The following is a 26986-nucleotide window of genomic DNA, read 5'->3' as shown; positions in this document are numbered from 1 at the left end:
GATACAGGTTTTAAGCAAAACTCTGTCCACCTGCTAGTTTCATAGGTAATTTCTCAAGCACACAGCTTTCTGGGCTGTCTTTACCTTTGCACCCAGAGATTCTGCACGCCTCCCAGTGTGGTGCCTCCTCCCAGCGTGAAAACCCAGACCAGACCAGAGGCTGTTCAGAGGTCTAAACTTATCTAGCCCTCATGGAAGAAATGGAGAAGGCAATGGCACCCCACTCAAGTACTCTTGCCTGGAGAATCCCATGGACGGAGGAGCCTGGTAGGCTGCAGTCCATGGGGTTGCTAAGAGTCGGACATGACTGAGCAACTTCACTTTCACGCATTGGAGAAGGAAATGGCAACCCACTCCAGTGTTCTTGCCTGGAGAATTCCAGGGACGGGGGAGCCTGGTGGGCTGCTGTCTATGGGGTTGCACAGAGTCTGACACGACTGAAGTGACTTAGCAGCAGCAATAGCATGGAGGGGAAAAAAAACCTAAGTTTTGTTTTGTTTTTTAAATGCCTGGGAATATTATCCATTGTAATGATGGTTCAGTTACTCTGCCAGTAAAGATGGTTGATTTCATAAAATTTGTTGTTGTTCAGTCACTAAGTCGTGTCGGACTCTTTGCTATGCCATGAACTGCAGCAGGCCAGGCTGCTCTGTCCATCACAATCTCTCTGAGTTTGCTCAAACTCATGTTCACTGAGCTGGTGATGCCATCCAATCATCTTATCCTCCTTCTCGTCCTGCCTTCAGTCTTTCCCAGCATCAGGGAAAGATTTCCTATGAGTCGGCTCTTCACATCAGGTGGCCAAAGTATTGGACCTTCAGCTTCAGCATCAGTCCTTCCAGTGAATATTCGGGGTTGATTTCCTTTAGGATTGACTGGTTTGATCTCCTTGCTGTCCAAGGGACTCTTAAGAGTCTTCTCCAGCACCAGTTAGTGGAAAAGGGAATGGCAAACCACTTCAGTATACTTGCCTTGAGAACCCCATGAACAGTGTGAGAAGACTTTCATAAAATTAAATTGCAATTAACAAGTTGCAAGTTTTTAATTCTGGTTTGACTCAAAGGGGAAAAATGCAAATTCCAGGGGTGCTGGGAGCAGTGACTGTTCAGTAACTCTGGTAATGGCAGGTGTATTAATTTACGGAGGCACTCTTTAGGGAACCCCTCACTAGCCAGGACATTGCCTCCAGATTCAGAAGGGGACACTGAGTGTCAGAGCTCCCATGTAGAATGCAAGGGAAGGTGCTACAGGGCCAGGACAGCTTTCTTACAGCTTGTCTCTCTGGGAAGCATCTACTTTCCCTGAAGATGAACAGTTAATTCCACCAGCTGACAGAGCAGCAGTCTGATCATCTCTGTTGCTTTAGGTCTCAGCTTACTGGCTGAGGTGAGAACTAGAAAGGGGGGCAAATTGTCCTGAAGCACGATTGGAAAATGGATATGGCTTTCCCATGCGTTTTTGATGTATGTTCACAAACAGAAAAGAGGAAAAGCCTGGGATTTAACTGTATTTTGAGAACTTCCTTGGTGGCTCAGATGGTAAAGAATCTGCCTGCAAGGCAGGAGACCCAGGTTTAATCCCTGGGATGGGACGGTGCCCTGGAGAAGGGAATGGCAATCCACTCCAGTATTCTTGCCTGGAGAATCCCACGGACAGAGGAGCCTGGCAGGCTATAGTCCTTGGGTCTCAAAGAGTTGGACATGACTGAGTGACGAGCATTTAACTGCATTTTGGGAGCTGGGTTACAAGGTGATCATGGTTGGCATCAGGGCACTCCAATGCACGTTTCTAGCTTCTTGAATTTTCAAGAGTTAGACACTTCACTTGGAAGTGAGTAATGAATTGCCATTCATTTCAATAAAGCCCAGTAAATTCATTTTTCTTTTTAGATTTTTTTCCTACATAGTTGTGTTTGTTTTTTAAAAACAAAATATATGCTCATATATTCATAAGCATATTAGAGAAGGAAATGGCAACCCACTCCAGTGTTCTTGCCTGGAGAATCCCGGGGATGAGGGAGCCTGGGGGGCTGCAGTCTATGGGATTGCACAGATTCGGACACGACTGAAGCGACTTAGCAGCAGCAGCAGCATTCATAAGCATATTCATTGTATGCCAGGCATAGGTTTGGCCTTAGGTAGATTTTTGGGAATCCTCAAATTCCCCCCTGCAAGGTTATTACTATTAACTTCTTTTTGCAAACAGAGAAACTGAGGCATGGTGAGTTTTGTTGGTTTTTTTTTTTTTTTTTCTGCACTGTGTAGCTTGTGGGATCTTAGTTCCCCAACCAGAGACTGAACCTGGGTCTTGGCAGTGAAATCATTGTGTCCTAACTAACCACTAATCATTGTGTCAGGGAGTTCCCAAGATTTTTTTTTTTTTTCAACCAACATGCTGAAGATCACACAGCCAGTTAAGGGATGAAAGGAAAATTTATGTCTATGTCTCTGTGGTTTCAAGACATCTGTTTTCAGATGTCTCTTTCTCACCAAGTCCCAACACCCAAAGAAAGCCTCATGCTCTACTGCCATTCCCACGTGGCTTCACCCAGTTACTGCATCAGACAACAATTTTGCCTAAAACACAAGTGCAGTTAATATTTTGGGTTGGGGATGTTCTTAAATAAAATACTTATTAATGCTTAGAATTAGTTTATTTTGAGACTGCTTTAAAGATTTCTTGATCAGTCATATTAAGGCAAATCTAGTAGACAAGAATAATAGAAATGAGCCATAAAAGGAATACATGGAAAGGAAGTTAGAATATTTCAATCCTATAAGCATATTTTAAAAGAATTAGGTGGCTCAGAGCCACATAGAGTGGGTATACACATGCATATACATATAGGTTGCACCTATATATTTGTGTCTTTGTATAGTAATTCTGAAGCGCATTCTCGGAGAAGCTGCTTGTTCATATATTTGTACTTAAAATGTTTCATCCAGTGATTTGAATATAGTAGATACTCTGTGAATAAATGGTTTAAAATGTGAATTGGCAAGTTCAGCGGCAAGGAACCAGTTAAGCAAAGCATGTATTAAACAGCTATCTGTCAAAAAGACAGTTAACATGGAAAGCTGCTTATGATGATGTTGTTGTTGAGTCGCTAAGTCGTGTCCAGCTCTTTTGCGACACCACATACTGTAGCCCACCAGGCTCCTTTATCCATGAGATTTCCCAGGAAAAAATACTGGAGTGAGTTGCCATTTTCTTCTCCAGGGGATCTTCCTGATCCAGGGATTTAATCTGACTCTCTGGTATTGGCAGGTAGATCCTTTACCGCCGAGCCATGATGTAGTGTTAGGTAAAAGAAGAACACATCGTAATGTTATAATGATAGAAAAAACCTCTAAACAGTGAGAACATAACTGCAGCAAATTGTTAGGAGGAGGATTTTAGAAGGTTCAACTTGGTGTATTGTTTTGTCTTCCCTTGACTCTTGTTTTCTTTAATAAACATTTGTTTCTTAATAAAAACAAGTAGATTTTCTTTGACTAAGATCACTGACTTTAGATCTATATTTTAATTTAGTCCCCGAGTCAGTTTGAACTTCCTGGCATCTGCCAAGAAGGAAGAGCAGGCTGGAGTGCTGTGTTGGCCTGGGTGAGCTGAGGGAGTGGGCTTTCCTGTGGGGCTCTTGTCCCGCTCCCTGGAGGAGGTGAGGCCCCTCTGCAGCCAGTGTGGCCCCAAGACTGTGGAGGGAGGGTCCTAGGGACGCACAGCACCTGGAGGGGAGTGCGCACTGCGGGGGAGTGGGGGTAGAAACACATGCTCTGCAATATGGCCTGCAATTCCAGTATACTGGGCTCTAACAGCTACATGTGTGGCTGAAACAGCTAAATAGTTTTTGTTTATCCAGCTCAGATTTTTTTCAATAAATTGCTAAAACCCATTGCCAAGAGATTTTAAGACTTAACACTGTCAGACTTTTAAATGTGGAGTTAATGTTTTGAAAGAGAATTATGTCTTCTGGCATTCATGTTTGGAAGCTCTGCCAAGAGTGGACATAGTTGGAATGTGATTCATTAACCGCTGTAAATAAGCTGAGGTTGTAGTTTTTAATCATTGTGCATTTAATTTGTAATGGTTCTCCCTGCCCACCCCACACTGATTTTGTTTTATAGGTTTGGTGCATATACTTTGAGGGCTTTCATTCATGGTAGCAAAATGTACTGTAAACAGGTGTGACCCACATCAGCTTTCACAGTGATCAAGCAAAATATACACCTGAGCTCACTGATTGTTAAGAGACCTGATACAAACAAGGTGGGATGATTCTTCTTCTGTTTGTCGTGAATTATAGTTATGGCTGATATTTCAGATCCAATGTCAATTAGAAGAGTGCACTTATATACCTATGGCTGTTAAGACACTGATTCTCCTTTTTAAAATACTCTTTAAGCAGCCAGGAATCAACAACTTTATCAGCCTTACTTTAGAACGTATGTTAAGAAGGAGGTATGATTATTCAGTTCAGCTGCTCAGTCGTGTCTGAGTCTTTGCAACCCCATGGGCTGCAGCATGCCAGGCTTCCCTGTCCATCACCATCTCCCGGAGCTTTCTCAAACTCATGTTCGTTGAGTCGGTGATGCCTTCCAGCCATCTCATCCTCTGTCGTCCCCTTCTCCTCCTGCCCTCAATCTTTCCCAACAACAGAGTCTTTTCCGATGAGTCAGTTCTTCGCATCAGGTGGCCAAAATATTGGAGTTTCAGCTTCAGCATCAGTCCTTCCAAAGAATATTCAGGACTGATTTCCTTTAGGATGGACTGGTTGGATTTCCTTGCAGTCCAAAGGACTCTCAAGAGTCTTCTCCAAGACCACAGTTCAAAAGCACCTATTCTTCAGGGCTCAGCTTTCCTTATAGTCCAACTCTCACATCCATACCTGAGAGTATGATTCTCAAGATATTTTTAGACATAAACTTTTAAACTTATAAACATTTTTGGATATAAAACATATATACTGACTTTTAAGATCATGTGTACTAATATCTGGCCAAAAAAAAAATTTAAGAAGTAATATACTTTTCTTGGAGATTTTTTTTCACTGTTACTGAGGACATTTTGCATTTCAGTTTGAGGCCAAAGTAACAGAGACTTCCTTCAGAAAAAACAGCAATGTCCCTTTCCTGGTCTAGAATCCAGTCGGGTTCATGAAGCATTTAGTTGTATAGTTCAGTTCAGATTGCTGCTGAGTCTCAATCTCCTCCCTTTTATATTTGTGATATAAAATAATAAGTTAGTTGTATAAAATATTAAAATATCTTGAACTTGTGGGGAGAGTAGGTGCTGATTCAGGCATTGTGTCGTACATTTAAAATATGAAATGTCTCATGTTGTTTATTCATGACACTGAAGAGGGAAGACTGTGGATTCATACTAAAGATCATTATTCTCAACTTGAAAACTTGTTGGGCACCCTGTAATCTTAAGTTAAGGTTAAGTTAATGTTAAGTTAGTGTATTGGAACTTAACGTTAAGTTCCATTTCCAGTCTTGCTGAGCACAGGGAAGTCACCCAGAGGTTTGTTTCTGCCACCACTGTTTGTGGGGATCACAGAGAAACTGTCATTTCTGTTTCCTGATATTTCAAGATTTACTAGGTCCCAGTTTTCCATGAAGGTTGATCTTCCCACAGTGGGTAGTTTAGGGCTGTTTCTAAGGACCTGCTGGAAGAATCTTGGTGGGAATATCAGTCCCTTGGGATCTCAAAGGACCTTGTTCTGATGGAATTTCATAGACTTCCACACCCAGGTCACTGTGTTTCAATAAAACCAGGTCTTCAGCATGGACTGAGATGAACACGTCTGTTTCTGTGTAGAGTTTTCACTTGGGCTTAAGAGTGCAGACTCTGGAATTAGACTGCCTAACTCCACATTCCTGCTTTACTGCTTATTTTTAAATTACTTTGACCTTGAGCAAATGCCTTGATTTTCTGTGTCTCCATATTCCCTTCTTCAAAATGGGCAAAATGACAATATCTGCCACATATGGGTGATTGAAGCACTTGTCTATATAACTTTAAAGCACGTTGTATGGCCCATAATCAGCACTCAGTCAGCGCTAGCTACCATCATCATTCCCTCCCTCCTTCCCCTTTTCTTCCTGCCTCTCCCCTACCTCTCCACCTGCTCCTTCTCAGTGGGCTAGAACACAGTCTACTGTTTGCCTAACATGTCTGTCCTTGCTACTCCACACGCTCTCCTTTCAGCCAGAAGAGGCTAAGCTGCAGCAGGACATGCCATCTACCCCTCCTGGTGCATCCCTGGTAACCCAAGTTTATCCACATCAGTCCCAGCCTGTGGCAGGGGTTTCCTGAGTCAGAAGTAGCTTCATGGACAGATTTTCTCCATCCAGCTTCATGAGATGAGCAGAGAACCCATGTTCCCTAAGCCCATAGTTCATTCAGTTTGGATTATTTTTTTTTTTCCCCACTGCCACCGCCAGTTCACATCTTTATGTCTATTTCTTATAGAAAAAACTTCCTAATTTTCTCTTTTCTTTCACCAGTCTCCATTCCCTCCAGGCCGTCTAAGATTATCTTGTTAAATATTGTTGTGATAATTTCTTTCTTTATTTCAAAAATGGTTAATTGTGCACCCCACTGTCTACAGACAATAATTGCTAGCTTGGTGTTCAAGGCTGGCTCACTCACTCTCTTCGCCACCCACATTCAGCCACATCTCTGAGTCTTCGCATCTTTATGCCCTTTCCAAAGAAACACATCACACAGTTTCATGTCTAGTACATTTGATGCTGTCGTTTCTTCCGCGTGCCCCTCTCCTGTTCCCTCTGCTTTTCTGCCCCTTCTAACACACACGCACACACATACACACACATGCACACACATACACACACACATACAGACACACAAATACATACATACACACATACACACATACACACATGCATACACACATACACACGCAGACACACAAATACACACATACACACATATATACATACACACACATGCATACACATGCATACACACATACAGACACACACAGACACAGAGACACAGACACACATACACACATACACACACACACATACACACATACAGACACACATACACACATACACACACGCACACACACACACGTACACACACACAGTGTGAAGAGAAAGCAAATCCGATGCTAGTTACTCTAGAACCTCCTCTGATGTGCAGCAGCTCCAGATACTTCTCTTGGGCTCACGTTGGTTTTCAGTGGAGCACCAGTCTCAGGTGGAGATCATTATTTTAGCCTCTCAGCTGATATGGGGTTTCCTGAGGAAGGAACTGCATTTGATTCATCCTTTGAACATCCCCTGTTGCTTGTCATAATCTTACACTTGCAGATTCTCAATCAACATTTAATGAATCAAATTGCATGCAGCTTGATTTTGGCAAACATACATTTAAAAGTCTATAAGCTTATAAATTTGAGTATCTTTACTCACACTGTAGGAAGATTTATAGTAAGATTCCTCTATCAATAAACATCTGCTCTGCATTTAAAGAAAGACTTGACTTACCTACAATTTTAGGACTCTACTTATTATATACAAAAGACCATGACACTGTATAGAAGGTGCCTGCAATAGAGCGGTCAGCTGTGCTGTACACTGGGCTTTGGGGCTCTAGAGTTACTCACTTAACCCTCATAATAGCCCTGTAAGAGGGGGCCTATTATTAGCATCCGCACATAAGGAAACTGAAGCTCAAAGAGGTCAAGTCACTTGCTTATAATCACTTAACTAGATCTGGGATTCAAATCTGGACACTTGGCTCTAGGGACCCCATTCTTAAGCACTGAGCCATTCCCATTCAGGGTGACAAAAGCTATCTGATCGCGTGGTTTGTGCAGAAGTGAACTGTAATTCTTGTTCATTATTTGCTGGAAGAAATGGAGACCTCTGCAGGCCTTCCCCTAGGGGTGGGTATCCTGAGAACCAAACAGAATTCTGAGAAATCACTCACATGCAGAGTGCTAGTATAAATTTAAGGCTTAAAAAAGCGCTTCTTAGTCAAGAAATTAAGGGAGACATCATGGTCAGTGAACCTAATTATAGTCAGTTAAATTAGCTGTGTTGCTAAATGACTTGGGCTATGGAAAACCCAGGAAGTTCCAGAATTGTTCTCTTACATTTCCTGTACTCCCACCACCACCCCCAGTATTTTTTTAACCATTGTCAGTGAGTTAGAAATACAACAATGTGAAGTCAGCCATTAATATTTATATTACACCAGGAACAAGAGAAATGGGAAAAGTCGGAAATAATACTGAGTGTTTTGACTCATAACTACAACACGATTTCTGTGATAATAGTTTAGAATGATACGTATCTGGCATATTGGAATAAGATCTAATCATTATGACTTCTCTGTTGATTTAAGAAAATTCCAGTTAGAGAAAAACGCAAGATTGGCAGCCTCTATTTTATACATGGTTTATGTCTCAAAGCCATATTACGGAGAATGCAAAATTCTTATGACTTCTCTGAAGATAAAACAAAAGCCTATGAAGAAGCTTTTGGAAAATTATTTTGGGGCTTCCCACACCTCAGAAATGCATTCTCCTCTATCACTGGGGTGGCTTTGGTAGAAATGCTTAAGAAGGACTGCTTTTTCTTTTGCTTTGTTTTGCCTTTTATACCAAGATAGAATTCAGAAAGAATTGTAAGCATATGAAAAAGTTAGGGGACTTCCCTGGCAGTCCACTGCTGCAGAGGGTGCTGGTTCCATCCGTGGTTGGGGCCCTAAGGTTCCCACATGCTGCATGGCATGGACAAAAGTTTTTTAAAAATACAAATAAAACGTATCTTTTAAAAAAGTTGTGTCAGCCAGAATGTTCCATGCTAGATGTCTCATTAACATAACCATAAGCCTCAAGGAGAAAAGATGTTGGCCTCTTCCTTCTCCTTTTCCTCAAGCACTGCCCCAGAGATACACTGTGATTCATTTCAGCAAATTGCCATCTTTTGTAGGGTGAAAAGTGATCGCCTAGGTAGGTTCTGGAGTGAAGGCTCCTCTTGACCCAAGTCCTGTAGCCCCAAGGAAAGCTGCACCTTTGTCTAGGAATCTGCCTGGTTCATTTGTCATCTGTCACTGCTTCTTGTCTGGGAACCAGAGACCAAAACTCTCCAGGGATACCACTTACATTCTTACGTGACTATGGTTTTAATGGCACAGTCCAGGAATATCCCTTTTTTATGCAAATTTCCCTCCTTTTCAAAGAAAATGGCCCTGAAAATTCTGTAATTTTGTACAGTGGCCTATTGCAGTTAGCTAGCAAAGACAAACCCTGCCATTTGACTGCACAGGGAAAAAAAAAAAAAAAAAGGAAAATGGACAGAAGTCCGGTGGCATTTGCAGCTTTCCTGGAGATTGTTTTATCAGTGCGTCTCTACACCCAGATCTGGGCCACATCAGGTACCACTTGCGTGGCAGCTGGCCGATGGCACACCATGTGGCTGGCTCTGCCAGTGGCTTGCCCAGGGAGCATCACTTCCTCTCATCGGCATGTTCTTATCTGCCATGAAAAATTAAATGTGTGAGTAAGATGGTGCTCATAAGGCTAATGGAGGCTTTTAGGAGTTTTTTGGTGGTGGTTGTTCGATTTGATTTATGACAAATCTCTGGCAAGTTAGTTTTTCATTTGGTCTCTGTTTTCACCCCTGGATCTGGAGAGGGAGAGATCTCCTCTTTGGTTTCTTTTAACAGCATGCATAGCATCTTTTAAACACATCTTTTCACAGGTGAAACAATAATTTAGTGCCATCAGTTTCAAGATTAAAAGCATAAACCCATCTGAAATGACTTGGAACAGTTATTAAACAAAATACTGCCTTGTATCCGGAAACTTAGGCAGACAGGCCATGGAGAATGGAGCGTGAGGATGAATTGCTGCACGGGTTGTCAGATTGCCAGAGATTCCAGAGGGCTGGCTCCAGGCAGACAGTTCATTCTTCCTGGTAGGACAGTTTGCTTTTATTCACACATGGGAAGATAAAGGGTTTCCCCCTCAGCTGCTTGTGGAACAGGGGATGTGCTGAGAGGAACTGGCCCACTGTGCTCAAAGCAGGCAGTTCCTAGGGTTCCTGGCCCTTATTCCTTTTGTCCAAGGAGTCAATCCATTGTCTGCCAGCTCCTGGCCTCATGTCTGGTGCCAAACGCCACAGTGCTCCTCCACTTGGTATCACTGATGTCTTTTCCCACAATCCAGGGTGACTAACTACAAACCACAAAAGGTAGAAGGATTTATTTCTCGTGATTTTCTTACTACTTGATGAACTGCCTTTCTGCTGTCTCCCAGTCAGATGGGAATTTGTGACTACAAAGATGGAACCTGCTTCCCAGACAAGGCTAGAGGTAGGGAGGAGGTCGGAGTTGGACAGCAAGTCCAAGTTCTGTGAAACACACAGCACTTCCAGTTGTAAAGCAAACATCCATGCAGATTGTGAGGCTTGCTCTTGGGTCTGCTAGAGTTCTAAAGAACCACTCAAAAGGGTTAGGGTTCAGCCTTGAATGGGAATTGAGGCAGTTTTACCAGTCTAGGAACACTGTGCAGGAAGAGAATATAACCACAGCCAAAGCTAGAAGTCACCTCTGAGCTCTTAATGGATTTCCAATGACACTGGCATCGTGTATTATTCAAATACAGGTGTAGATCCTTTTTAAAAATTGAGACAGAGAGTACCCAAGAGTAAATACCTCTTTTGGGCAGGTGTGGGTGGAGAAAGTCTTTCGTAGAAAAAGATATCCTCAAGGGAGTCTGGCTGAAAACTGAGAATGTAGGACTTCCTGGTGGCTCGGTTGTCAAGAATTCACTTGCCAATGCAGGGGACCTGGGTTCGATCCCTGGTTTGAGAAGATGCCATATGCTGCCAAACTACTAAGCCCGTGTGCCACAGCAGCTGAAGCCCACACTCAAGGGCCCACGAGCTACAGCTCATGAAGTCCACGAGCCTAGAGGTTGTGCTCTGCAATGAGAAGCCAGCACAGTGAGAAGCTCGGGCACCGCAGGTAGAGAGCAGCCCCCACTCTCTGCAACTGGAAGGAGCCCACACGCAGCAACAAAGAACCAAGGCAGCCAAAAAGTTAATTAATTAAAATAAATTAATAATTAGTTAAAAAAAAACTGAAAGAGAGAACTTAGGATAGGCTTCTAGGATCCTTCTGTGGTTTCTAATTAATTATTTTTCCTTCTCACTGCCAGTCACACTTTTCTGTTTCCATCACTTTTCCCTTTTAACCCCAGGAATGCAGGTATTAACTCTTAAGTCTGTGAAATGGAATCTTTATCTGTCAGACCTTCAGACAGGCAATAATTTGAATGTTTTGCCAAAGGCAGTGGAGCAGCCGGTTCCCAGCTTCAGTTGCCTGCTCTGGACTAAAGCTGCCTCCTGCTGTGTGGTGGCTGTGCCTTGATGAACCTATCAGATAACTTTTAATGATGGCATCTGTATAGGCAGGGCATATCCTATCCCTGCTAAGGTTTAGTTATGTTTTTGCAGCATATCAGTGAGAATGTGGGAAGGATGGTATCGGTGGGTTAAGGGTGATTAAAGGATGTGTGTGTTTACATTTTCTTTCTTTGAACTTCTTCCAGAAATGTTTACTGGCACTTTGCGGGGGATGCAGCCAAATTAGAGTTTTACTATGTGTTTTTGATTTGGGAAATTAATATGTATTGCACAGCAAGTTAGCATGATGGCATGCACTCTTATCTATACATGTAAAGTATTTATGATTTTGCAGCCTTTCCTTTCAATTGTTCCATGAAAATCTAAAAAAAAAACCCCTCCAATTATTCAACCGTGAGAAAGTAGGACATCCTGTCATTTGCAACAACGTAGATGGACCTTGAGCACATATTACTACGTGAGATGAGTCAGATAGAAAAAGACAAATAGTGTACGATCTCCATTTACATATGGAATCTAAGAAAAGACCAGTTCATAAAAACAGAAAGCAAAATGGTAGCTACCAGGGGATGGAGGGTGGGAAAATAGGATTGATGTTTGTTTAAGGGTACAAACTTGCAGTGAGTAACAAATAAACCCTAGAGATTTAATGCAGTTTAGTGAATACAGACAACAATACTTTATTGTAATCATCACCTTGCTGAAAGACTACTACTTAATTATTGCAACCACTCAGAAGAAATGATAAGTAATATGATAGATATGCTAATTTGGAGAAGGAAATGGCAACCCACCCCAGTATTCTTGCTAGAGAACTCCTTGGACAGAGGACCCTGGCCGGCTACAGAGGACCCCCATGGGGTCGCAAAGAATCGGACACAACTGAGCAACTAACAACAGCGCACACACTAATTATCCCTACAATGGCTATCGTATTAAAATACATAAAGATGCCAAACTAACCTGTTGTCTACCTTAAATTAGTATTATATGTCAAATATACTTCAACGAGAAAAATGTCAAGTTCCCACTGATAATCAATTTAGACTTGCTTTTCCTCACTGTTTTTGTTAGAACTCGTTGGAATGTAATAGAAGTTAAAGGAGAGATGGGTATGGCGTCATCATCACTGTTCGGATAAGCCTTCATGTTGTTATTTCTTCTTGGAAAAAGTAAATATGGGTTAGGAAAATATTTTGACTTATTAATAGCAACAAGTAACTAGTTATTTCATCTTTGTTGTTAGGTTTCCAAAGCAAGTATCTCACTTAACCTGTGCAAAGAACAAATGGATTTGAAATGTAGTTAAAACTGAGAATCAGTTGCAAAAGTCAACCACAGTAATGACTCACTTTAATTTTGAAAAAAGCTTCTCATTCTACTTTATTATGCAAAAATGGATTTAGTATTAATTGCTTATCTTCTGTGCTTATGAGCACTCTTAAAGATCAAAAAATCCCGTATAGCTACCACACTAATGATTTTCTTTCCTTTCTTTTCTATAATTTTCTTGCTTATTTCTTCATGATATTTTGTAATGACAAGATTAAATATTTTATGTATCTTTATAATCATGTTTTGTTTTTAAAAACCAACTGTTGCCAGTAGAAAAACATTTAACTTCATTTAGATTCAGACAATATTTGGAAAGCTGCCACATGTACAAGTTTTCTGAGAGAAAGTGATGGATAGGAAAGTCCCTAACCCCAAGGAATATAGTCTAAAAGGAAGACAGGCATTATTTGTTTGTTTTTGTATATTCATTTAACAGGTATTTAGTGCATGAGTAACTCTTTATATCCTAGGTTCCATTCTAAATAATTTGTGAGTATTAACTCAGGTAATTAATTATATACAAGCATTTCTAAAGAGAGAAACAATCTTTTTTATTTGGATTTCATTATCATTTAATAATAGGGAGCAGCAGAGATGTGTGGCATGTAAACACACAGCATCTCTGTCATTTCGTCACATTTTCAGAATATGACATCTGGACCGGACAAAGAGAAATCCGATCGCTTATATCAGGAGAGGAAGGCTGAGTTGGGTTCACAATCTTCTTCTGCCTGTTTAAGCCATTTGGTCCCTATATTGGCTTTGGCTGGTATGTCCAGTTGTACTCAAGCTGACTTGGCGTGTCTTCTTCCCTTAACCTGATGTAGTCATTGTTGTTGCAATTAGCCTTTTCTATGCTGTTCTATTTTGGGAGAAGTTGATGAAGAGTACCTGCCTTCAAAATTTGTTTGCTCATCCCTGTTTTCAGAGAAATCATCATATCTTGCATACTTGACTCTCAAGATGACAGTTTACAAACTAAACTTCTACTTGCGTAGTCTTAGGAAGGTTTTTTTTTTTTTTTTAAGCTCCAAATCTAATTTTGTCTCTTAAAAGTTCATAGAACTTCTTATTGCTTTTCAAGCAACATAGTCTAGAAACAATATGTTATACTCTTAATTGTATAATCTATACCGTGGTATTTCAAAAGCCTTTAGAAATTACTCTGCTTTCTTATAAACTTCATTTTACAAATCAAAGTAAGTTATATACATTAATCAGAAGTTACTGTTAGAGTGGTAGAGAAGAGAAAGAGAAGTGAGTAAACTGCATGAACACAGATTTTTACCATGTATGGGACAGTCTTTAAATTGTGGAACTTTCCTTTCTTCATGTACATTTTTTTTAAAAAATTGTAGTATAGTTGATTTACACTGTTGTGTTAGTTTCAAATGTACAGCAAAGTGATTTAGTTATGTGCACACATATTTTTTATTCAGATGCTTTTCCATTATAGTTAATACAAAATATTGAATATAGTTCCCTGTGCTATACAATGGTGGAACTTTCTTGGAAAAAGGGGATTTGTGAGTTTCTTTGAACAAATTTAGGAGGCCCCTGTGCTTAGTCGCTCAGGTGTGTCTGACTCTTTGCAACCCCATGGACTAGTAGCCTGCCAGGCTCCTCTGTCCATGGGGATTCCCCAGGGAAGAATATGGAGTGGGTTGCCATGCCCTCCTCCAGAGGATCTTCCCAACCCAGAGATAAAACCCAGGTCTCCCGCGTTATAGGAGAATTCTTTACCAGCTGAGCCACCAGGGAAGCCCTCAGAGGCCCCTAGAATATATTTTTGTGATAACGTTTTCTTTGCTATCTCTTAGTCTCTCCAGGCTTCTATAACAAAATATCATAGACCAGGTAGCTTATGCACAGCAGACATTCATTTCTCACAGTCTGGAGGCTGGGAAGTTCAAGATCACAGTGCTAGTGGGTATAGTATAGTGGTGGGTGAGAGCCCAGTTCCTGGCTCTTGGCCGTCTTGCTGTCTTCACCTGCTGGAAGGGGCAAGCCAACTCACTGGGGCCTTCTTTATGAAGGCTCTAATCCCATTCATGAGGGCTTTGCCCTTGTTAAAGTAAGCGCCTCCCCAAGACCTCACCATACTGTCATGTCAGACATTCATTTCAGTTCAGTTCAGTTCAGTTCAGCCGCTCAGTCATGTTTGACTCTTTGCAACCCCATGAATCACAGCACGCCAGGCCTCCCTGTCCATCACCAACTCCCAGAGTTTACTCAAACTCATGTCCATCGAGTCGGTGATGCCATCCAGCCATCTCATCCTCTGTCGTCCCCTTCTCCTGCCCCCAATCGCTCCCAGCATCAGGGTCTTTTCCAATGAGTCAACTCTTTGCATGAGGTGGCCAAAGTACTGGAGTTTTAGCTTTAGCATCAGTCCTTCCAATGAACACCCAGGACTGATCTCCTTTAGAATGGACTGGTTGGATTTCCTTGCTGTCCAAGGGACTCTCAAGAGTCTTCTCCAACACCACAGTTCAAAAGCATTGATTCTTCGGCACTCAGTTTTCTTCACAGTCCAACTCTCACATCCATACATGACCGCTGGAAAAACCATAGCCTTGACTAGACAGACCTTTGTTGGCAAAGTAATATCTGTGCTTTTGAATATGTTATCTAGGTTGATCATAACTTTCCTTCCAAAGAGTAAGTGTCTTTTAATTTCATGGCTGCAGTCACCATCTGCAGTGATTTTGGAGCCCCCCAAAATAAAATCTGACACTGTTTCCCCATCTATTTCCCATGAAGTGATGGGACCAGATGCCATGATCTTCGCTTCTTGAATGTTGAGCTTTAAGCCAACTTTTTCACTCTCCTCTTTCGCTTTCATCAAGAGGCTTTTTAGTTCGTCTTCACTTTCTGCCATAAGGGTGGTGTCATCTGCATATCTGAGGTTATTGATATTTCTCCCGGCAATCTTGATTCCAGCTTGTGCTTCTTCCAGCCCAGCGTTTCTAATATACAGCCTTGACGTACTCCTTTTCCTATTTGAAAGCAGTCTGTTGTTCCATGTCCAGTTCTAACTGTTGCTTCCTGACCTGCATATAGGTTTCTCAAGAGGCAGGTCATCAGACATTAGGATTTCATCATATGAATTTGATTGGGACACAATTATTTAGACCATACTTTAAGCAAAATTGGGCTTCCCTGGTGGCTCAGATGGTAAAGAATCTGTCCACACTGCAGGAGACCTGGGTTCGATCTCTGAGTCAGAAGGATTCCCATGAAGAAGGGAATGGTAACCCACCCCAGTATTGTTGCCTGAAGAATTCCATGGACAGAGGAGAGGAGTCTGGTGGGCTACAGTCCATGGGGTCGCAAAGATTCGGACACAACTGAGCGACTAACGCTTTCACTTTTTCTTTTTTTTCTCCTTTTAAGCACACTTAGGAGGCCCCTGGAACATCACTTGTGTAATAGCACCGTTCTCACTGTCTGGCACATCTGTGTGTGTGCGTGCACTCGTGCGCAGTCTTGTCTGGCTCTTTGCGGCCCCATGGACTGGAGTTGCCAAGCTCGTCAATGGGGTTTTCCAGGCAAGAATACTGGAGCGTGTTGCCATTTACCTCTCCAGGGAATCTTCCCAACCCAGGGATCAAACCTACGTCTCTTGCATTGGGGTGGATTTTTTTTTTTTTAAACCACTGGCACCACCTGGGAAGCCCCCAATATATTTGATTTTATTAAACAATTTATTTATTTTATTTTGGCTATACTGAACAGCACGGGTGATCTTAGTTCCCTCATGAGGGATTGAATTCATGCCCCCTGCATATTGCAAGGACAGAGTCTTAACCACTGGCCTGCCAGGGAAGTCCCCTAATATATTTGATTTTAGTTAGTAGTGTTCTTACAAAAATAAAAACCTATATTTCGGGTTGTTCATGATTAAATCAACTACTTCCAGCCTATTGCCTATCTAGAGTTGGCCACTGTCCCTGCCCCAGTTTGTCTGTGTAATTAAGTTTACCATCAGTCTCTGCCTCTCAGTCTCAGTACAAAGCAAAATTTCAGTTGGTAAAGATGATAATCCTATGTGTGTGTTGTTTGGTAAATTTGACCTTTAAGGAAGAGAAATGCATGAGCAAATTCTTTGTACTGGTCTAAATTTTGAAATGAGCCACCAGCATGCTTTGTTTTCAGGTCCGTATTGTGGAAGCATGACTATGCCCAAAGAACTTTTGCTTAACACCAATGAAGTAACTGTGCGCTTTGAGAGTGGATCCCACATTTCCGGGCGGGGTTTTTTGCTAACCTATGCGAGCAGTGACCATCCAGGTATGGCGGAATAACCAGCATGAATCTGTAAACCTTTATCTGTCTTAGAATTCCTTTTGCTAGTCATCATCTCTGGACAGAACTGTGACCTCAGAATCAGAATTGAGATGTGAGGGAAGAGAGGAACACAGTATCTTCATAGGTATTTAGTTAGGTCTGAACTGAATACTTTCATAGCACATGTTAGATTGATCACTGACTTATATGGGAGAGGGTTGACTTAATTTTCCAAGAAAGCTTGGATTGTGTATCTTTAGGGATATGCGCCTGACCCTCCTGAGGTCTGGCTGTTCTCTGGAGCTCTCCCCCAACCCCCTTCTTGGTCCAGGAGACAAGCCTTTTAACCAGTGATACCCCCTGCCCCAGCCCTCATACACACCAGCACACCAGCCTGGGAGCATGCAAGGCGAGAAGGATGAAGTCACTGTCACCAAGTGCCCCATTCATCAAGCTGCACATCAGCGGGAGAGAAGAGGAGCATGAACACGGATGGGGAAGGAAAACATGGCCTCTGTTCCAGGTCTCCAACTCCAGAGTCATTTCTGTGCAGCCCAGGGCCTCTCCAGGGCCTCAGAGGTGCCCAGAGTTTCTGCTCAGTTCCCTGTAGCAGAAAGAACTCTGGGAACAGGGTACTCCATTTATTCCCTGCTCAGCCAACCAGATCTGAGCAATCCTAGCAGGCCCCTGCATGGCCAGTGATTAGCATAGGTTGCTTCCTAAGAACCACTGAAAAGATTAAGGAAAGAACTCCTGCAGCAAGTATATTTTGGAAACTATTGTAAGTGTATCTAAAAGCACACAAATCCACAGCATCTTCGAGTTTCCATTCTTAGTATAAGTTCAGTTCTGTAAGTTGCTTCAGAGAGCACCTTTCTTTTAAGTCTTTGGACCTCATTGATCAAAGCTGATAGGCACTTTGTGTTCCAGCTAAACGCCACTAGATAAACTGTCAAATTAAAATGTTCCTGAACCTTCTCTGTAAACCACATGGGCTCTTGAAATTGTTTTCTACCTGCCAGTAGAAGGTACATGATCTTTGTAGGTGTGTAGTCAATAGTAACGAACCAACGTTGTTTTTTGGTTTGAAAAAGATTCTGTTACCATCCACTGGATAAACAGTGAAGAACCATCATTGATAGTAGAAAAGAAAGATGAAGGGGCAACTAATGAAATCCTGGGGATAGTGTATCAGTTTTTATTTATTTTTAAACAGATAAGTTCAGATAACTAGAGAATACATAAATACTTTTCCGAAATTGTTTCATTTTAAAAGAAATCTTTAGAACATGAGTGTCCTGACTTCTGTTCAATCTGCTAATTGCAGTTGTCTTTGTTTATGACAGATTTAATAACGTGTTTGGAACGAGCTAACCATTATTTGAAGACAGAATACAGGTAAATACAGTGTTCTACTTGGGCTGCAGTCATTTGTTGCTCTTTTGTTTTCCTTGACATTAAGCCAGATAAAGTACTTTTATTTGTATCAATTTAAAAAATCATCTGTGTTGTAATGAATCAGGAATATTTGAAATGGTTTCTTATACAGCAGAGATCAGCAAACTTTCTGTCGAAGGCCAGATAGTAAATACTTTAGGTTTTGCAGGCTGTGCAGTCTTTTTTTATCTGTTCATGCAGTTTCTGTTGCCTTTGTAGTGCAAAGGCAGCCATAGACAGTATGTGTGTGAATGAATGAGCATGGCTGTGTTCTGATAAAACTTTATTTAAAAAAAAAAAAAGTGCAGGTTGGATTTGGCCAATGGGTCATAGTTTGCTGACCCCTGAGTTCTACTCTAGTACCAGTGTGCCAAAATGGAGTCTATAGATTTATTACCTGGCCAGCATTTGGGAGTGACTTTTGTGATTCTGGAGGGGGTTCATTTTCTCTTTCCCACAGGAAAGAGACCTACTGAGAATAGGAGATGAAAAGTTTCACTCCAGCATTACTTTAACTGGAAAAATTACTTGATCTCTTTGATGTACATTTTCTCATTTCTGAAACAAGAGCCTAGAGGGGATTTCTCAGCCTTGGCACTGCTGGTATTTTGGACGATTTGTTCTTGTGAAGAGCTGTTCTGTGCACCGTGGATATTTAACAGCATCCCTGGCCTGTGTGTGCCAGTTGTGATAAACATCTCCAGACATTTCCAAGTGTTTCCGGGTGGGCAGAAATCACCCCTAGCTGAGAACCACTGGTCTAGAAGTCATTGTCAACAAAAACACTAACAACAACTCTTAACTCTTTAGAGTGTTTCTTAGTGCCAAGTACAATTCTCTGGATTTTGAATATCAATAGCTACACAATAAATAAGTATACTCCAAAAGTCAAGCTCAAGGATCCATGGTCCTACCCATCTAACATTCTAATAAATGAGATTCTTTTATATGCAGAATCAACCCTACTGTTTACTAATATGAAGTCTAGTGCAGAAAAGACGAAACAAAAATGACCAATAATTACATGTTGCCCTTAAAGTTGCTGTTCATCCAGTGTGGACACTCACCAGCATTTTCTTTCCAGCCATCTGTGTATAGCCCCGGTGGTGCTGAGGCCTTCGGGTTAGAGATAGGAATATGCTCAGCCCCACAGTGTGATATTATGGTGCCAGGTCATCAAAGCTGTGGCCCAGCTGATTTGTAGTGTTTTGTTAAAGATGAGGTATGATGACTAGTACAGAGCCATAATCCTTCATCTCTCATGAAATGTAGAAAATGTAGAAAGTTGGAAAAGTCAAATAATTTTTGTAATTCATTTGGTGGCAGCGCCTGGTTAATGTGACCATAGATTCATCTGACAGCAAAATTGGACTAAATTAGACATGAGGCTGTTTTATCTTTATCCTTTTGGCCCAATACAACTATCTATGTATTTGGTAGAGATATTGAAGTTCTGATTAATATTTGCAGACCTCAGTAGGGTTTTATATCATATACACTGTTAGCGCTGTTTTAATTTTCCAAAATCCTTCAAATTCTGAATTCTGCAATATATCTGGCTCTAAGGGCTAGGATAAGGAACTGTAAGCCTGTAATAGGATTTCCGTTATTTCTGTTTCTTAATTCCTTGATTATTGCTGCAGTGCTGGATTCCATTAGGTCAGTGGGGAAGAATTATAAACCATGTACTTGGGTAGTTTTGATAATTAGGTGTTGTCACACATCTGACTTGCTAAGTCTGCAGGAAGAAATTGAGAGGAAATGAAATAAAAGCAGCTGCTATTTTGGGATCTGTTTGGGCTGGTGCATTCTTCTTGAGCAAACCAAACAAACATTATTGTAATATGGTATATATAGCAACCAGGGCTTATGGCATTCATCTTCAAAGCTGTCAGTGTTCACATAATGTTTTGAGTTTCCTTTTGTGTGTTTTTTAGATGAATAGTTGTCTTTCATAGCCTATTGATATGTTGATGCTGGAAGGAACTACAGAAGAGGAAACTGAATTTAAAGGGGATTATATGCAATACTCGGGGTCACACAGCTAGTTAGGTAGTAACAGGGCCCAGGTCACCACAGCCTAAGCCCCTTCAACCAGACCATATGCCATGACATGCTTCTGGAAAGTTTCTTGAAAAATGACTCTTGCTGCTGCTGCTGCTAAGTCGCTTCCGTCGTGTCCGACTCTGTGTGACCCCGTAGACGGCAGCCCACCAGATTCCCCCGTCGCTGGGATTTTCCAGGCAAGAACACTGGAGTGGGTTGCCATTTCCTTCTCCAATGCATGAAAGTGAAAAGTGAAAGGGAAGTCGCTCAGTCACGTCCGACTCTTAGCGATCCCATGGACTGCAGCCTACCAGGCTCCTCCATCCATGGAAGTTTCCAGGCAAAAGTACTGGAGTGGGGTGCCAGTGGAATCCTAATTGTAAATGTACCTATTTTAGTCAAACTCATAGAAATAGAGTAGCTGCCAGGGACTGGGGTTAGGGGAAATAGGGAAAGGCTAATAAAAGGGTCTATAAACTTTCAGCTATAAAGATGAATAAGGTCTGAGGATCTAATGTATAACATGGTGACCTTAGCTGATAACACCACATTGTGTAATTGAAATTTGCTAAGAGAGTAGAGGGACTTTCTTAGTGGCTCAGTGGTGAAGAATCCGCCTGCCACTACGGGAGACACGGGTTCTGTCCCTGAGTTGGGAAGACGCCCTGAAGAAGGAAGGGGCAACCCGCTCCAGTATTCTTGCCTGGGAAATCCCATGGACAGAGGCGCCTGGCGGGCTACAGTCCATGGGGTTGCAAAGAGTCGGATATGACGGAGTGACTTAGCAGCAGCAAGAGTGGTGGGGGTGGTTTAGTCACTAAGTTGTGTCCGACTCTGTGACCCCTCTGGCTGGAGTCCTGCCAGGCTTCTCTGTCCATGGGATTCTCCAGGCTAGAATACTGGAATGGGTTGCCATTTCCAGCACTTAAATGTTCCCACCACAAAAATATATATGTACGTGTGTGTGTGTACGAGATGATTGCTGTGTTTTATTAGATGGGAACAATTCTTTCACAATGTATATACATATCAAATCATCATGATGTACGCTGTAAATATTTTACAATTTTATTTGTCAACTATACCCCAATAAAGTTGAAAAAAATATACCTTTTTTCTGATTGCAAAAATAATTTGTAATTAATGTAGACCATTACTATACATTTAACTTCACTGGTTCAAATTGAGTTGTGCTATAAATAGAAAACATACTGCAGATGTTGAAGATTTATTTTTTCAAAAGACTAGAAATATCTTGATAATTTTTCTGTTCGTTACATGTGGAAATGATAAATTTTGAATATATTGGATTAAGTAGAATGTATTAATAGTATTAATGTGTTTGTCTCTTTAGACTTTTTAAATGTGGCTACTAGAATATTTAAATTTACATGTTTGGCTTCCATTCTGTTCTAACTGGATAGTGCTAGTAGAGTGAATCCAAATTTACAGTTACCGATACTGAAAGTGAAGGGAATCCAGAGATATTCGTCCTTGTTTTCTTTTTATCCATAGAAAACAAAGTTGTTATTTAAACATTTTTTTTTAATAAAAACAAGATTACACTATATATATAGTGTTTATAAACTTTATCTTTTTCCTTAAAAACGTTTTTTCTTGGACATTTTCAAATCAATTAAGATGCTTTAAGGAAGCTCATTGTTTCATAGAGTTTATAATGAATTCTGATATAAAGCAAATAGTTGCTGTGTAAAACTTGCCCTCAGATTAACAGATTAGTCTGTGTGTGTGTGTGTTAGTCGCTCAGTTGTGTCTGACTCTTTGAAACCCTATGTCCTGTAGCCCACCAGGTTCCTCTGTTCATGGAATGATCTTGGCAAGAATACTGGAGTGGGTTGTCACTTTCTTCTGCAGGGGATCATCCCAACCCAGGGATCAAACCCATGTCTCCTGCATTGCAGGCAGATTCTTTACCATCTGACTCACCAGGGAAGCCCTTAGATTAACCTGTGTTTTCACAAATCAAGTTTCTGATTTGTCATTAGAGGAAGATGTTCCTGCATGTTGCATGGAGAGAAAGTACTTTTAAGTATAATTTAATACTTTTTAATTTAAGTAAACCTTAATAAAATATATACTCTATTTTTTTTTTTCAGCAAGTTCTGCCCAGCTGGTTGTAGAGACATACCAGGAGATATTTCTGGGAATGTGGTGGATGGCTATAGAGACGTAAGTAATTGAGGGTAATTTTATGGCAGGGAAGACATTAAAAAGTTAGTGCTTGTTGCTCTGCCTAAATTCTTTACAAAGTAAAGTCAAATAAGATGTAAAACTTTGTAGATAGATGCACAGTTCTCTTTTCTGAAAATAAATGAAATAATAAGTATAAAAATCAAGGTTTTTCATGCATTCATTCCTATTTTTAGCATTTCCAATTAAGCATACTATAAATGAAATGGTAAACAAAAGCCTTTATTATAACTTGAGTATAATTCCATCCGATTTTCATAAGAGATCATCCTTTGGTTATAATTTATTTATTGATTTAACTACTCCAAGTGCTTCAGGTAATACAGCCAAGGACATGAACATTCTACAGCACAGAATAGTCACACTGTATCTGGGACCAATGAAGCCATTTGCCCTGCTCTTTTATATTATTCCCCCCCCCTCCTTGCACCCCAATTTCTTAGGCCTATTGAAATTGGGTGATATACATTGTTCCCAGAAAAAAATAAACTCACCAGAAATCCTTTTTCTTAAGTATATGTCTTACATTCAGATTCACAATTCTTCATCTCTTACTATTCACAGATTTCTATCCTGGAAATCTGATAGCTGATTTTTTACAGATTTACATTACTATTTCAAATGGTTGGGTTTATAGCTTATGGGAAGGGGCTTGAGTTATTAGAAATATGAAAATCTGTATAGTGATGGAGATGTCCTAAGATTTACTGACACACCTTTATGCACAGGGAAGGCGTACGTGTTCTAGGAGCTTGATCATTTATCTCCTACAGGAGGAGGGAAGATGGGCTTTCAGCACCTCCTGCTTCTGGAAGCAGCAAGTCTGTGATTTTGCTCGTTGTTTCCTTTCTCATGTGTTTTCTTTATTTACAAGATTGACACAGAATGGTTACATGGCCTAGAAACTGAATCTTAAAATGATTTATACTACCTCAGTTCGGAAATTACTTGGCACAGGCTGAAGTACTAAATGACTTTAGGAAGTAAACCAAAAGACATAAAAAAGTTGAGGTATAGTTTTCACTTCCTAGCCATGTATAGTTTTATTATTTTCCTGTCCTGTGTAAGAAACTTAAGAATTCCATGCAGCCAGAGAAATAGCGTTGTTTCTTTCTTACGTTAACTGTTTACCTTGCCTCCTCTGGACAGAGCTCTCCTTTTCAGAGTAACAGGTAAATGGTTTCCTGGGTGGTAGTGACCTGGAAATGCTGACAAACAGGTTTCCCATTTGACACACTAGCTGGTTTTATACCATTTGCTTTCAGTATGATTTTATCTGGAAGGAAAATTTGTATTTTGAAAAGACATCTCTTCAAAGAAGTCGGACTAGTGTCTCTTTTTTGTATATGTTGATATTGTGGGTATATTAGATATCTATTGCCACATAACTATTACCAAAACTTGGAAGCTTGAAGCACATGTATTACCTCTCACATTCTGTGGTCAGGAGTTTGAACATGCACTGCTGAGTTCTCTGCTTCAGGGACACTCACTCACCTGGTTGTATCCAAGGAGACACAAGGGTGTCACTGGGGCTGCAGTTTCATCTGAGGCTCCACTAGGAAAATATTTGCTTCTAAGCTCACATGGTGTTGGTAGCATTCAGTTACTGATGGACTGCTGGACAGAGGACCTCAATTTCTTCTTGGCTGGAAGCTGTTCTCAGCTCCTTACCATGTGGGCTGTTCCAACATGGCTACTTGCTTTTTTTCCCCTCCTGATAATTTTCTTTCCATCTCCCATGTACCATCTTTATTTATTTTTTAATTTTATTGATGTATGTTGCTGCTACTGCTGCTAAGTCGCTTCAGTCGTGTCCGACTCTTAGCGACCCCATGGACTGCAGCGCACCAGGCTCCTCCATCCATGGGATTTTCCAGGCAAGAGCACTGGAGTGGGGTGCCATTTCCTTCTCCAACGCATGAAAGTGAAAAGTGAAAGGGAAGTCGCTCAGTCATGTCTGACTCTTAGCGACCCCATGGACTGCAGCCCACCAGGCTCCTCCGTCCATGGGATTTTCCAGGCAAGAGCACTGGAGTGGGGTGCCATTGCCTTCTCCGTTATTGACGTATAGTTAATATATAATTATATGGGCTTCCCTGGTGGCTCAGACATACTTCATTCAGTGTGACAGTCTCTAGGTCCATCCGTATGAAAAGAAATTAGTATAGACAATCTTATTTACGAAGCATAAATAGAGGCACAGACATAGAGAACAAATGTATGGACAGCCAAGGGGGAAGCGGTGGTGAAGGGAGGAACCGGGAAATAGGATCGATATAGACACTACTGATACTATGTATAAAATAGACAGGGCTCCCTGGTGGCTCAGATGGCAAAGAATCTGCCTGTCGTGCAGGAGACCTGGGTTTGATCCCTGGGTTGGGAAGATCCCGTGGAGAAAGAAATGGTAACCCATTCCAGTGTTCTAGCCTGGAGAATTCCATGGACAGAGGAGTCTGGCGGGCTAATAGTCTGTGGGGTCGAAAAGAGCTGGACATGACTGAGTGACTAACACAACACAGCACATCCAGTGGATAACTGATGAGAACCTACTGTATACAGCACAGGAAACTCCACTCAGGACTCTGTGGTGACCTAACTGGAAAGGGAATCCAAAACAGAGGGAGGTGTGCGTAGAGCTGATGCACTTTGGTGTGCGTAATAGAAACTAGTGCAATATTATAAAGCAACTGACTCCAATAAAAATTAAAAAAAAAAAGAATTGGTTCACTCTGTGTTGTTTCAAAAGGCAGAAAGAAGATCTGGGAGGCCAATTTCCATAGCACGTAAAGAATAACTGAACAGTGTAAAATGAGATAGGGTGTCTCCAGAAACAGTGGGGCCCTAATCACTGAAAATGTCAAGTGTGGAGGTTACAGCCTTCATCATGGTGGCCTGGATGTGTATGGGAAGCTGCTGTGGGGTGGAGAAGGGGACAGTCTGTTAGGAGGTGTCACAGAAAACTTTCAAGATCATTTAGAATCCTGAAGATTCTGTGATTCTGTCTCCTTGGCTGGTGAATTAAGGCATCGTACAGTGTAGGCTCAACATGCCAGATAAGAAATAGACTTTAAGCTCTGCCTCACCTGGAAACCAGAAATAAAAAGTGCTCAGAACAGTTTTTCTCTTGGCAGCTTCTCCCAAGCCTGCTGACTGTACTATCTGCTTTTAAGAGGAACACATCCCTTAACTAACTTGTTTCAGTAATTCTCCATTCCCCCCAAATATTCAAGAAGTACTGTAAGTTACAGGGAGACAGTGCAAAAAGTGTGTTCCTGATGTAGCAGAGAAAGGGAGAAACCCAGCTGCATACACCCAGAAAAAGCCAGAGGCAAATAAATATATCGTATAGGTGAGTGCTTATCTCTGGCTGATGACAATATAGTGAGTTTATTTTTTCATGTTTTCTAAAGTTTATATTACTTTTCTAATGAAAATGTTATCATGGTAATTATGAAGATTGTAGCGACATTAAAACAATTCATTGAATAGACTGAGGAATACATTTTTTTATAATTTTGAACATGTGCTTTCCTTATCTTTGGGGTTTTAAAAAATTATTTATTTTTGGCTCTGGTGGGTCTTTAATGAAGTGCCAGGGCTTTCTCTATTAGCAGTGAGTGGGGGCTGTTCTCTCTAGTTGCAGTGAATGGGCTTCTCATTGAGGGGTCTTCTCCTGTTGCAGAGCACGGGGCTCTAGGTCACAGGCTTCAGGAGCTGTGGCCCACGGGCTTAGTTGCCACATGGCATGTGGGATCTTCCCGGACCAGGGATCGAACCTGTGTCTCCTACATTGGCAGGTGGATTCTTTACCACTGAGCCACCAGGGGAGCCGTCTTCATATTAAAATGAATCTAAAATGTTTATGCATATTAAATTTTAATACTTTGTCAATACTTTTTAGTACAAGTTGTTTTTTCCTAAAGGAAGACTTAAGAAAATGCTCCAGTTCTGGGCTGGATGACTTCTTTGAGTCTTCTCATGCTGATCTGCTCGGTCATCTGTTGTGGCTCGGGGAACTTGAGAGATGTTTGATTTCACCAGCTTCCAAGTTCCTGAGCCTTGCAGGTGTTCTCAGCTGTCCCTCGCATTCCCTTTCCTGAAGAAATATGTTTAAATATTTTTGTTTAAGGCAATCACTGATTAATATAGGCTTTCCTGTATTTACATTTCAGTGAAGTGTAGGTCCCCAAATAGCTAGAAAACAAAGTATAAATCTATTGTTCAAAAGGAAAAATTTTAAAAATCCCAGT

General features: G+C 41.2%; 1 protein-coding gene across 1 annotated transcript in view; it reads left to right on the top strand.

Annotated features, from left to right (window-relative positions):
• Window positions 1-26986, top strand: part of DCBLD1 (discoidin, CUB and LCCL domain containing 1) — a 75475-nt gene that overhangs the window by 27892 nt on the left and 20597 nt on the right. The window contains exons 3-5 of the mRNA XM_068985161.1: window positions 16905-17039; window positions 18383-18434; window positions 22637-22709. Of these exons, the coding sequence (XP_068841262.1) occupies window positions 16905-17039; window positions 18383-18434; window positions 22637-22709 (260 nt within the window). The remainder of the gene's footprint in view (window positions 1-16904; window positions 17040-18382; window positions 18435-22636; window positions 22710-26986) is intronic.

This window comes from Capricornis sumatraensis, chromosome 13, assembly GCF_032405125.1.
Source record: "Capricornis sumatraensis isolate serow.1 chromosome 13, serow.2, whole genome shotgun sequence".
Lineage (NCBI taxonomy): Eukaryota > Metazoa > Chordata > Mammalia > Artiodactyla > Bovidae > Capricornis > Capricornis sumatraensis.
This window is presented reverse-complemented; position numbering and strand designations above follow the sequence as displayed.